The 13,190-nt window shown below is 48.0% G+C and overlaps 1 protein-coding gene across 10 annotated transcripts in view; it reads left to right on the forward strand.

Moving 5' to 3' along the window:
* The window catches only part of ERBB4 (erb-b2 receptor tyrosine kinase 4), a 649,063-nt gene extending 638,493 nt beyond the window's left edge, over window positions 1-10,570 (forward strand). For all 10 annotated transcript variants that reach the window (XM_030018184.2, XM_030018186.2, XM_030018189.2 and 7 more), the window contains one exon: window positions 1,606-10,570. In XM_030018184.2, the coding sequence (XP_029874044.1) occupies window positions 1,606-2,042 (437 nt within the window). In that variant the 3' untranslated portion in view covers window positions 2,043-10,570. The remainder of the gene's footprint in view (window positions 1-1,605) is intronic.
* Window positions 10,571-13,190: the final 2,620 nt, after the last annotated feature.

Consider the following 13,190-nt stretch of genomic DNA (forward strand, 5'->3'; position numbering starts at 1 on the left):
CTGCACGCTGTCAGGTGGGGGATTCGTATCAAAGCACTGCTTGGCTGTCATCGCTAAAATAAAATATGTTCCCACTATGCTCTTGGTACAGGCGCACGTGCCTTTGCCGATCTGAGGCCTGTTCACCTCCAATTCAGTGAAGTTTTAGCTATCTGTTCAAAGGTACTCACTAAGTCTTGAACTTTTGCATTTAATTGTTTTGGCCCCATCCTGGATAAAAAACAGAGCTGAAGTGAGGACCATAGCCACCCTCTTATAACAGGCAGAGAGACCTGTTTCCTTGCAGGCAGGACACCTCTGTGTGGAGGTGTCTCCAGAGCCCATGACCAGAGCCATGCCACTGGAAATGGAGGTCTTGTGTTAGCATCCCCGTGCAGCACAGGCAGGCTGAGAGATCATCCCTCACTAATGGCGGTGGCTTGGAGACCCTGTTTTGCAAGGAACTTCTAGGCTGTAAGATGACAGGCAAAATTAATAGTGGAAATGGGTTTGATCTGATGATTTCCAGCCTTGAATGAACTGGATGCTTTTGACATACCTTGCTGCAGGCATCACATCCCCAGTCACTCTTGTCCCTGGCTCACCTCCAAGCCATTCCCTTTGCAGCCCACTTGCAGTGTCAGCGACCTTCCTCCTGGCCAGGCTGACTGGCTTTCCGTTTGCAGCAAGACCTCGTTATACACAGAGCAAGGCAGGACATGACACTCAACGAATCCATTGTTCCGTGGCTCAGTCGGCTGTGTGTGACCATGGGAGAGACCTTACTAAGCGTGTGTTTTCAACCTACGACAGCCAGTGTCTTTATGTTTCTCTTCCCTCCCCACCTCCCATCTAGCTTTCCATGCAAGCACCATATGCCTTAAAACCTTCCTGCAATTCAGCTACAATTTTTTGTGGTGTTAATCCACAGAAAGTGATTTGAAGCAACTGTAACCCGCTCCAAGTCCTGTTTTGCCTTGGTACAAGGCTCTCTTGTACCCTTTCCAGGGCTCATTTGAATCATTTTTTTCATAATGCTTCGAGGCCCTTTGTCCTTCAGGGATGGAAGGTTTTTAATCAGGCAAATTGTTCTGTTAGAAATGAAGCTGTCTTAGAAGTTAGCCCTTGGGGATTGTTTTTGTGCAGAGAGGCTTAACTAAGATTTCTATAGAGCATTCTGGATGGAAAGGCTGCAGAGCAGAGGGCTTGACTGATATGTCCAAGGTTGCACAGAGTGTCAGCAGCAGAGGCGGAAGTCACTCGGTGTGTTGGGCTCTGTAGATCATACACTCAGAGGAAGTCCAGGACCAAGCAAGGCACATAGGCTATGGCTCAGTGAGAGCTGTAGTTTAGTTTGCCAGTGTGTTTGATGAGTCACTTCATCTTCCAGGCTCTTCGTTTTAACCCATATTGTCTGTTTAGGTTGCAAATTCTTCCCTTTTAGCAAGTGTGCGTTCAACATAGCTGGCACCTGATCTCATCTGGAGTTCAGGGAATGGCTGGGGTGGAGGACGCACAAGTCCAAGTACTGCTTCTGGTACTGCCTGGTGGTAACATACACATGGTGCTTGCTACGTGGATGGATAACTCCCTCTCTTTGCTGATTTATTTTTTGTCTTTCCTTAGATTACCTAAACCCGGTGGAAGAGAACCCATTTGTTTCCCGACGAAAGAATGGAGATCTCCAAGCTGTGGACAACCCAGAGTATCACAACGCTCCGAACGGGCAGCCCAAAGCAGAGGATGAGTACGTGAACGAGCCATTGTACCTCAACACTTTTGCAAACACCTTGGAAAATGCCGAGTACCTGAAGAACAATTTGCCAGAGAAAGCCAAGAAGGCCTTTGACAACCCAGACTACTGGAACCACAGCCTGCCCCCACGAAGCACCCTCCAGCACCCAGACTACCTGCAAGAGTACAGCACAAAATACTTTTACAAACAGAATGGACGGATCCGGCCCATTGTGGCAGAGAATCCTGAATACCTCTCCGAGTTCTCCCTGAAGCCTGGCACTGTGCTGCCCCCGCCGCCCTACAGACACAGAAATACAGTGGTGTAGTGACCGTGGTCTTACAGAAGTGGAAAGGCAACCCCTTCTAGCTGCCTCACCCTTTCTCTCTCTCTCTCCTTCCAATCTCTACCCCCTTCCTCCCTCCCTGCCTATCTTTCTCCCATGAGCTTCCTCTTCTTGCTAGTTCACTCATTTTGATATTTCTAAGTGAAAGGATGTCTTGGAGTTGTTTGCAGATTGGGTTGGGAATCTGGAAGGAAGGAAGGAAGGAAGGAGAGAGACTGAAAGAAGGCATGTACAACCTGGCATTTCTCACTTTCCGCAGATCCAGAGGGTCGGACGGTCAGAGAAGCCAGACAGTACCAGTAAAGGCCAGTGGCAGTGTTGCCTGCTGTTGAGCTAGTTCTCAGTGATTCAACCCAGACACTGTAGGGAAAGCCACAGAGAGGCTGTTTCTTTCAGCGGGAACTGATGAGAGTCTGTACAGCATTCCTGGAAATCTCAACGCAGTTTCCATAGGGGGAAAAAACGGACAATTTTTATATCACGTGTGATTGCATAGTAATTGAGATTAAGAATCCAATTTCTTTCTCTAACACTTTCTATCCCAGCAACTGAAAATGGCTAACGTGGCTTTTCATAATTGTTCAGATCTTCATCGTGGCTTTCCAAGAAATGATGATGTGACTCTAATACATGGCTAAACCCTTTTTCTGAGCCACACCATGATTTTGTGCCAATTCCTAACCACAGAGACTCCCGCTCAGAACTGGTACATGACTCGACCATTTTTGTATATGTGCCAACATGACAAACACTTTAAACACAAAAACCCTTTCAGAAGAGAGTAACAAAACCATGCCTCCAACATGTTCTTTTTGAAGCTAAAAGACAGGCCAAGAAACCAAGATTTGTATGCAAAAACTTTGCTTTCCTGTTTTATACCTGGTGACTATAAATGCATAAAAAGACCTAAACAAATTCTTCCCTCTTTTTCTTCTTTGTGATCATGAAGGGAGTTGGGGATGCTGTCAGGCAACACTGAGGACAAGATGGAGAACTGGAGAGTTTGCTATGGGTCATGAAGTCTGCTGGCGTTATGTGGGGTGGTGGTGGGAAGGGTCCTTTAAACTGGAAGACAGACACTGGACTGGAGAAAACGCACATAGCGGTTCACTGGAAAGTTAGTTTGCACTTAAGCTCCAATTTCATTTGAACTGTTTTCTGGATTTTGAATGAAGCAATATGGAAGTGACCAGCAAAATACAAAATAATAATTTTAAATTTAAAAAAAAAATGAATTATATGTAAAGGATGACTGTGGAAATGCCAAAATGAAGCAAATCAAGTCTTTGGAACAATGTCTACCAGTTCTGAGAGGCCATTGCATTGACTGCTTCAGAGAATACAGTGACAGAGCAACCAGCTCTTACTGCTGCCATGTGAGGGACAGCAGAGCAAGCCCTGAAAGGGATCCAAGGAGACAAATGTCTTGCTCTGGCTTGCAGCACAGTACGGAATACTTTCTTCTAAAGGGAGGATTACTCTGGTACAGAAGACGGTGCATATGAGGTTTCAGAAGTCAAAATACGCATGACTCCGTCAAAAATGTAAATAAGTATGAGTCAGTCTCCTTGCACTTAGTTCTGCTTTCATCAACCTCAATTTTTAGGTAGACATCCCCAACCCTCTGGCCTGCTCCTCTTTGGTAATATCTTTCAGCCAGAGTTCTGGACGTTTTTAGCAACCTGAGGCAGATGGAGCTGGGAAGGGAGGCGTAAGGGCCAGAGACACTGATGGCTTGCTCCTGACACGCCAAGGCCCATGTGTGTAGGAGCATTTGCATATCTAGTTCCCACCAAAAATCTTAAGGAACTATTAAGTACCTTTGAAGATCTGCCTGTGTCTCTATCTATCAAGGCCTTTAAAGGGGAAGAAACAGTACCTGATGGATGGCAATCTTAGGTGAGACAACAGTATTTCAGTTTATGCGCTTCAGTACTATTAAAGTTGAGATCTTTGGGGTGACCTAACCTGGCAACAAAACCAGCAACAACCAGTGGTCTGGAAATGGCATCAAGCTCCTCCAAATTCCTGCCATCTCAACAGCTTGCCACCTTTAATCGTAGGGAAGCAGAGGAAGGAGTAAGAAACAAGCAATAGTTACCCAAATCTTGGTGGCTGAGGGTCAGCTTGACAAAGGTATGAAGAGATTTCAAACCTGGGTTGGTTGTTATGCTTGTAGGTGCGAAAAAAATTGTGTATGATCATTAGGTCAAGGTTTGTGCAGCCAACAGCCTGTTTCTGCGTCAAGTGTGTTCAGGCCAGCTTGAACCAGCTGCAGAGTGGATATTAAACCTGTAAACTGAGTACGTAGCTGAAAAGTCTGAAAACGGCAAGAACGAGTACAGACATTTGAAGCTATTAAAAGGAGACGTTGGGTCAAGCGGTACCAAGGTGGTTTGTAGTGGGAGAACAAAACGACCAGCAGACCGCTAAAGTGGGATAGATGGTTACAGAAGCATCGTGCACCTGAGAGGCCTTGGCTCTTCCTGGTGCCCTCCCGTAACTCCTCAGGATCTTGGCAGGGGACGGAGGCAGGCATTGGCGAGGGGCTGGGGCACAGAGGGGTGGCACGAGGTCCTGGAGGCACCCCTCCAGGGAAGGTTTGCCAGCAGTAGTGCTCACAGGGTGTCTTCTGAAGCACAGGCAAGGGTCTGCCAGGTTGGGATGCAATTGCCAAGCTGCCCGGAGACAAAGACCAGCGCAGGATTGTGGATGTCCTCTTTCCGCGCAGAAGCAGCTTGGGTTACATAGGTAGGTGGAGAAAGGGGTGATTTGTCCCTGCGCAAGTCTTGTAACAGAGTAACGCCTAATGGGGGAAAAATAAAATCCTAGTACAGTTTAGGTGTTTGAATTCAAAGAGGTGCACTCAAAGGCTGCCGGGGCAGAAGCATGCACACCCCCAAACCCAGGTGGGATGGTGCTTGGATGTAGCTGCTAATGGGAGGTGAGGCCTGTTTGTTTCTCTGGTAATTAAGTAGTACCGGTGTTGGAAACAAGCCCGTTGAATAATCAAAATGTAAATAATTGTGGTTTTTAACAATTTAACATTTTATTTCTTATAAAACTTGAATTATTTATTCATTTTAATTGTTGTCTGTAGGTGTGATATAATGTATTAAGTAGCGTGGAAATGCAGAGGTTCCTTGAAGTGAGGCAGCACGAAGGCCAGAACGGAAGCTACCTTACACCAGGGCTTTGACACGCAGCCAGGCTGGGCCGCGCTGAGCCATGCCAGCTGTGTCTTGAATAGCAGAGGGAAAACAAAGGGTTGATGAACACAGTAATGCCTGATGATGGAAAACTCAACAGACTGCAGCTTCACAAGTGGGCTTTTTTTTTTTTTTCCCCTGGGCTTCTGGTTTGAGTTGCAATTGCCAAAAATGGCCCTTATGTTTCCTGCTGTGCCAGTAGTTGACCTTGGTTGCAGTGCAAAGGGCCTGCGTGGTGCTGAGCGTCTGGTTAGCCGCTTCCTTTTCCCCAGTAAGAATAGCAGTCTTCTGAACACAGCCCGTAAATCTGCACCTTTCCTCTGGAAGAGTACTGCCTCTGAGCTACTTCGGCAGATTTTTTGTCTCTTTGCCAAAGAAAGTTTAACCATGGTTAAAGAAAGAAAGCAAAACTGAGAGCAGAACCATTTGGCTGCTTTAATCAGATCAGCAGAAATACCCGGCTGGCCCTAGGTCACACATTTGCCTTAGTGGGTATAGCTGCTGGCTTGGTGAAAGATGTCAGGCAAATGTACGTGCCAAAATCACGGCAAACATTCCACTGTATTATCTTGTGAAAGATGAGGGTCAGGCTTTTTAATGAATAATTACAGGTTTGGGGGGATAACCAGGTATTTCCATGCACAAACAGTGTTTGGTCAGCACAAAGCAGTAGGTGAGAGCACCAGCAGAAGTATTTTGTCTGGGTGTAATTAATTCTCTAGTTCAGCGATGGTATCTGTACACAGCACTGTCAGTTTTTATGGATTTTATAATGCAGTCTCCTATTTGTAAATGTTTTCCTTTCCCTTATCGTCACCTGCGCGACAGAAGAGCAGTGACTAACTTTTCAAGAGCAGATATCCAGGTGTGTATCAGCCATCATCCAAGGCACAAAGCAACGCGCTAAATGAAAGAGAACAACAGCTTATTTTTTCGTAATCTCTTTCAGCGATACTTGTCTTAGATGTTATTATCTACCTGAGGGTTATTTCAAACAGACGTGGATGCTGGATCTGATTGACTTGCTGTAACATAATTGACTGAAACCAACTGCTTTTAAGTTTCCTTCTTCAGCTCTTTTCAAATTTTTCTTTTTCTGCAAAATAGCCAGGAGGGATTCTTACATGGCCGTTCACTCAGATTGTAGCAGAGTATTTACAACTTGCTTTCAAACCAGTCATCTCTCACAGGTAGCAAGCAATGGAAATAAATCCAAGTGAGTATCAGCAGTAGGAGCTGCCGTGTGGGTCTGTTTCAGGTACCTTAAGCTCAGCCCTGAAATCCTTTTCTTTGTACAAAAAAAGGTTGCGTTAACGCTGGCTGTACCACTTATTTGGTAGGAAACACATTTCTTGACTGCAGGAATTGCATGCAATGACTTCATTCCAGTTATTTCCTGGATTAGTGGGGAAATACCTTTCCCTTCCTGTCCCACAAGTGCTAAGCCCAGAGACTGCCTGTGGAGGGCACTTGTGCAGATGTGGTGCTGGGGCAGGGCAGCCGGGACACATGCCACTGATCTGATACCGGTTTCCACTAAAGATTTGAGAGGGAGTTACAGGGGAGCACGACCCCTCACCCTCAGCCACCACCAGTCCCAGCCTAGAAGCAAAGAAAATGGCAGCTCCGAAAGACCAGCTTGGCCCTGGCTCTCTGTGGCTCCATTCTTTTCCATACCTATAGGTAGAGCTGGGCAGTATGGGTGAAGAGTACAGCTGTGAGGTAAGTCAGCCTAGAAATGTAGCTTGGGGTTGGGGTTTTTTCTGAGGATGGACCTATATGGGAAACTTGGATATTAAAGAAAAAAAATCTTTTCTTTCTGGTGGGGTGTCTGTGTAGGTGTCCTGTGTCATGGTGGCAGCTAAAGGAATGAAGGGGTTATTTGGGCTCAGCCTCGCTGCCCCCCAGAGCTCTGCGCACCCTGGGCAGGTATCTCTTTATGGAGAGGGTAGCAGCCACTGCAGCACCCACACACGGACACTCGCACCCTCTGCCTGCTGACCCTTTAAGAGGGAGGAATTGGAGTAACGTAAATGCCCCGGGGACTGACAGCTGGGGCATCGCTCACTTGTCAGGATGGATTTTCCCCTTGCTTTGCACAAGGGGCTTACAGGGGTTCCCAGCCTGATTCCCAATCACGTTTGGAACTATTGAGCTCGGGTGGGTATTTACCTGCTTTGAGGGCTCTTTAGCTTGAGGGCGGCTGGTGGAATGGAGGCCGGTGGATGGAGGCTTTAGCATGAACCATAGCCGGGTGTCCGGTTGTTAGTCACCTCTTTGGTTCTTAAGGAGCACCTCAAAGGGGAGATTATTGCCTCACGTTCCCTTCAGCAATTATTTTTCAAAAGGTGTTGTGATTTGCAGTTAGGTGAAGGCTGTGTACCTGTGCATTTCTAGCTCTCTCACTTGCAATAGTCTCATTCCCGTGGATCGTGGACCTCTGCTGCTGACAAAAGAGCTTGTCTGTTGTTATATAAATCTGTGGGTTTGGGTTCACATTTTTTTTAGAAAGGCAAGGCTGCGCGGGGCGGGGTTGGTTGGCTGTAACGTTCATGCTCCATCACGTGCAAGGAGCTGCGGTCGTCCCACAGGGCAGACTCTGTGCGGCGTCGCTGTGTTTGCAAGATTGCCCCTCTTCTTTATTTTCTGGCTCCTGCTAAGCGTTAGAGGGGTGGCGAAGGTCACTGTTACGAATGGGGCTTTCAAACTCGGAATAAGTAACAGAAATAAAGCTTTGTGGTTAGAAGCACCACTCTCAGATGTCCAAAAATCACTCGCCCCCACCTTTGTTTTAATTTTATTTTAGCATGAGGTCATATTCCTGTACCATTGTGTGGATTAGTACGTTGTTACACTGGTAGGCTCATTGCTGTTGCGGAAATGACTGACAGGTAAGGCTGCTGTGAGTGGTATTGCAGTGGTAGCTGGGATCCGCCTGTAGGTTTGGAGGATGCAGAGCACCGTTCGGGGGGGGCCGGCTCTGACTGATGGCGGTGGGACTTGCCTGAACCGCAGCCCAGCGTGTCTCCTAACCAGAGCCAGCCTGAAGAGGTGCTTCTGCCCCAGGCATCCTCCAGCTGGGGTCTGTGCCGACAAAGCCAGGAAAAGGTGTGTGTGGGGGGAACCTAAGGACATTATCCCCATCGGGAACCAAGAGGAGTCAGAGCTGCTTTTTTTTTTTTTTCCTTTTTTATTATTTAATTTTGAGAGAGAGAGCTTTGTGGACCTTGGTAGAGAGGGGTTTTAAGGGGAGGTTTGTAAAGTGTTGGGCAGTGTGACTCTTCACGTCCCAGTTCTTCTCCCCTCCCCAATAAAAAAAGCCATGAAATCGTGCTCCAGGCATGTTGTGGACGAAACCACCAGGGCAAAGGCGCATCCCGCACAGCACCCTCTCGCTGACGGCTCGGGTGTGAGCAGGGCACACACGTACATCGAGCCGTCGGCTGTCACTGCCGTGCGCTGGCCATGAGTGCTGCTTGCCAGCAGTCTGGTCCCCAGAGCGCCACCGTCCCCACGCCCTGCCCAACCTTTGAGCCCTCTCGGGGAGAAAACACTGTATTGTCCATAGCACTCCGAAGACTAAACCCTTTTGGGATAACCACAGTAATAAACTGTGAATGGTATTTTATAAGTAAGTGTAGATATGTATGCCGTTCTTTTGAGGTAAGGTACTATGACATATGTAGCATAAACTGGTACTGCTGTTAAATGGGTCGATTATTAACTGAGCAGCTGTGTTAAGGGGTAGCTAACTTTGAATGCACTAAACTACTGTTCCTTTGAAGACGGGGACTTGAAGGTCGTTGCTGGGTACTTGTCGTTTCATGGTGGGGTGTGTTAAGAGGAAAATGCAGGTCAATGAAAACACAGCATTTTTTATAGCATTTTAATGTTGGAAATTGGTACATTCGATACATCCTCACAATGGTTTTAATCCCCTTTTCTTGCCCAGTTTTTGCAATTTCCCCAACATCATAAGCTGGAATTTCTAAAGAGGTGGCAGCCCTAGTGTAGGGAGGGGAAACTGAGGGGAAGAAGAAGTCTTTCTGAAAACCGAGATACCCAAAATGTATTATTTCCTGACCTGGCGGTCTTGAACTATCGACTTTTTCTTTTCCGACGAGGCTCAGATTCCCAGGTCAGGAGGATGACGTTGCCGTCCCCTCGAAACCAAAGGCCGAGCCCCACCTGGGAGGTGGCACAGGGATAGCACCGAGCTGCTGCGAGGCTCGCGGCACGGGGGGCGGCTGCCTCCCTGGGCCCTGCTGCCTCCCTGGGCCCCGCTTGCTGCAGCCGGCCTGTGCCAGCCGCATCCCAGGAGGTGGGTGAGGGGCAGAGATGGGGAGGGTCTGGGTTTTAGCCAATTCTCCGTGTTCTCAGAGTGCAAAGAGACAACACAACAATACTTCTGCCTTACGGAGTACCGTCAGAATAAGAGAAGCATCAGCGTGTTGGGGAAGACACTCATTTCTTGCAAAGTGATGCATTCAGAGTTAGCTGCCTTTCTGAAACAAAAATAAAAAATACAAAAACTACTGTATGTTACTTTGAAAATGTGAATAGTATTTTTATAGCTTGTTAAAGACACAGCTAGTTGCATTTGTAAATAAGGATAATGTTGCTTTTATTTTCCTTGTGAACACCATTATTTGGAACATAATTGTCCTTAGGGTTGATTTGTATATAGGTAATTTGCTTGTGATTTAAGCCGCTCCTCCCCTTTTCTTTCTCTTCCTTCCCACCCTCTGGTTTCGGTTAGAAGTACCATTCTTGGCATTCTGTGTGATTCTGTGTTTTAGCACTATTGTGGTGTGTTCAGACTTTCTGCACTTGCTTACACAGTAGGGTATGCCAATCGTGTGTGGCGTAATGTTACTTTAACCTTTCGTTTCTCATATTTTAGCTATCGAGGATTATGCACTGTTAAAATACTTACTGACCTGGGTTAATATTAGGTACATATTTTAGCATAATTTCCCTTCTTTTCATGGTTTCTTGTTTTTTCTTTTTTTCCTTCCCTCCCCTTTTGTCTTGTTTGGAGGCTGGGGAGAAACCTGTGGATCTTCTCTTCGTGTGGTTATATTCCCCCCCCCTGTGTGCAGTCCTGAGTTTCTCCTCATGGTCCTTGGGTAGAGCTTTATCTGTTTGTTAAGGCAAATGTAGACTGCGACCCACCTTGCATCAACCCACGCTCATCCCAGCTGAACAATTTGAAAACTGTTCTGCCTTTTTGTTACATGAATCTGTCAGAAATATATTTTTAATTTAATATAAATGAAATTCAATAAAATACAAAACAAAGTCTGCGTACATGTGAAATTTCTTGCCAGGGCTTGAGCACTTCCAGCGACATGCACTGCCCGTGTCCCGGCAGTAAGTGGCCTTGGACCCCGCTCGGGGAGACCCTCATGCTGGGCACCTCGGCTGGGAGGGTGGCCGCATCCTGACCCGCATCTACCCACTCCCCAGCCCCGCAGTGCCCCTGCCAAAACCCAAAGTCCCTCCCTTTCTCCCCACCCCTACCGCCACACCGCCCCACACCGCTGGGGTGGCCCTGAGATGGGGACAGGCCAGCAGGCTGTGGGGCAGCCCCGTGACTGCAGGCAGGGAGCGCCTTCGGGGAACAGCCCCCATCGGGGTGTCCTGCTGGCACACGGGTGTCACTGGTCGGCTCTTGGGGCAGGGAGCAACACCCCATGGAGGTTTGCTCCAGTAAAGGCTGAGCAGACCCAAAGCCATGGCAGCCTGGGCGCACAGTCTGCCTGAACCCCCAGTTCTGGCACCCCAGGACTGCCCAGCTTCCGTGGGGCGGCGATGCTCCCACACGACAGCGCACTGGAGTTAGCTCCTGCAGCAACACCCTTCTCTTCTGACCACTGACACCCCCACACCCCTCTCTGTGTGTGTTGTAACCCCCCCCAACTTGTTATGTCACGGGGTTGTGCAATTCTGAGCTTTTATTCTTTTTAAAAAAAGGCCTGTGAAGGATTTGAGTCCCATGGCCACTCATTCACCTGGTGACTGGCTGCAGCTCATCAGCCCACATGGCAGCCCCAGCCTGAGCCAGGTTATGGTTTACAGCTTCATTGATGGAGAGGGTATTGGGGGGGGTGGGGGGTGGTGTTCATTAAGACACAAGAACTCAATGCCATAAATAAAATTTGCACAAGAACCAAAAAAGAAAACCACCACCCCACAATATGCAAGCATGCATCCTCCAGGCTGCACGAGCCCTCCAGCGCCCCACGCCTGCTTTCACACTGATGCGTCCCCCCATAGCCCGGCCAGTTGTGACTCTGGCTTTGGCAGAGGCACGGCTACATCCAGTTAGGAAACGTGTAGCTGCTGCTGCCCCCCCCCTTTCCCCCAACAAAGGGGCTGAATAAGCCCATAGGTGCTACCACATGCCCTCAGCCAAATGCCCACTGTTGCCCCGCGGGTGGCTTAAAGCGCGTGACACACACAGAGTCTTGCACCCTCAGGACTGACCAGCTCCTGCCTGAGCACGTGTGGCATTCCCAGCACGGCATTCACTTCAAAAGCTGCGGTTAATCACATGGGGTCTGGCATGCACCCTAAATCAAAATGCTCTCACTGCCCCCCCAATCTGCCTCTCCGGCTACCCACGTTACCAGGACTCCGGAGAGCATTTTAAATTTAGCGAGAAACAGGAAAGGTCATTTGGCTTTTTGCGGCGCACTTGAAAACACTCCAGTCTCCCTGGATTGCGGCGATTTGTTTCACAAATGACCTCAACATTTTATACCCAGTAGTCTGGAAAGGTCATTGCACAGATACATACAATTCTCCTAACAGCCCTGTGGGGTGCTCGCGTGGATCCTCCCCGTTAATGTTGCCCTCCTACTTTTGGATAGTGCTATGAAGGCAGCCGGCCTTCTGCCAGCGCGCACCAAGAACACAAGCCATTTGTAACAGCACTGCTTGCCGAAAAGCAGTTAGTTTTACATTATTAAGCATGCATGCTTTACAACTGTAGGTATTATAAACTATATTTTGGGGGGGGGGCTAAGATGAAGCACTGGTTGTTAGCAAATTGGAGTGCTGCTGCACGCCCACCCTTTCCCGGGAGATGCAGGATGCCATTTGCAGCAGGGGGCTGGCACCTATCGGGGCCGCAGCAGCGAAGGCCCGTCCACCTCAGCACCACGAGGCCCTTTCCATGGCTGGCCCGCGCTCTGCCCTGACACGCACACCATGAGAGGCTGCAGCTAATTTAATAAATACAGTGCAGAGGAAATAGTGCCTGATGCAAAGGCAGAAATGTGATAGAAAAAAAACTAGTGACGTGATCACAGTAGAACTTCAACAATGTTTCAGAATAAATAAAAGCCAGAGACATGAGCAATATGAGAGACAGTTACTAAATATGCCTCTTTCCCTTCATGCCTTCCCCAAGTGGGTTTTACTTACCTGGCCAAAAAGAAAGAAAAGATTACTCAACCAACTATTTTCCAGTGAAACAATATTAATTTAAAGCCCTCTGCCACTCAGTCAGAAAAGCTCGACAAAGGCCATTGAGTTCAGGTGTTTAAGCTGCTGCTGAAAAGCACAGTTTAGCCTTTGTGAGTAGTTTCATGCTGCGCTAATGGCGATGAAGGTTGCTGCAGCTCTGTGTCACTCATGAACCAGATAGGCATGTGCATATGACATCATTGTTCAAACCTGAGGACTCATTTCTGAAGAAAGTTGATCCTGCGGTTTAAAAAACAAAATACAAAAAAAACCCTACAGGGATGGTAAGACCTAACACACCAACACCAGGCTTTACAACAACTGGCCCAGGATTCAGCTCAGTTTTGCAGCAGTGAAACTGGCCAGCCTGCACTGCCAGATGCAGGTTTTGTCCACCACTACAATCCTGTGCACTGAGTGCATGGGGAATGGTTTGGGTTTTTTTTGT

Source organism: Aquila chrysaetos, chromosome 6 (assembly GCF_900496995.4).
Source record: "Aquila chrysaetos chrysaetos chromosome 6, bAquChr1.4, whole genome shotgun sequence".
Taxonomy (NCBI): Eukaryota; Metazoa; Chordata; class Aves; order Accipitriformes; family Accipitridae; genus Aquila; species Aquila chrysaetos.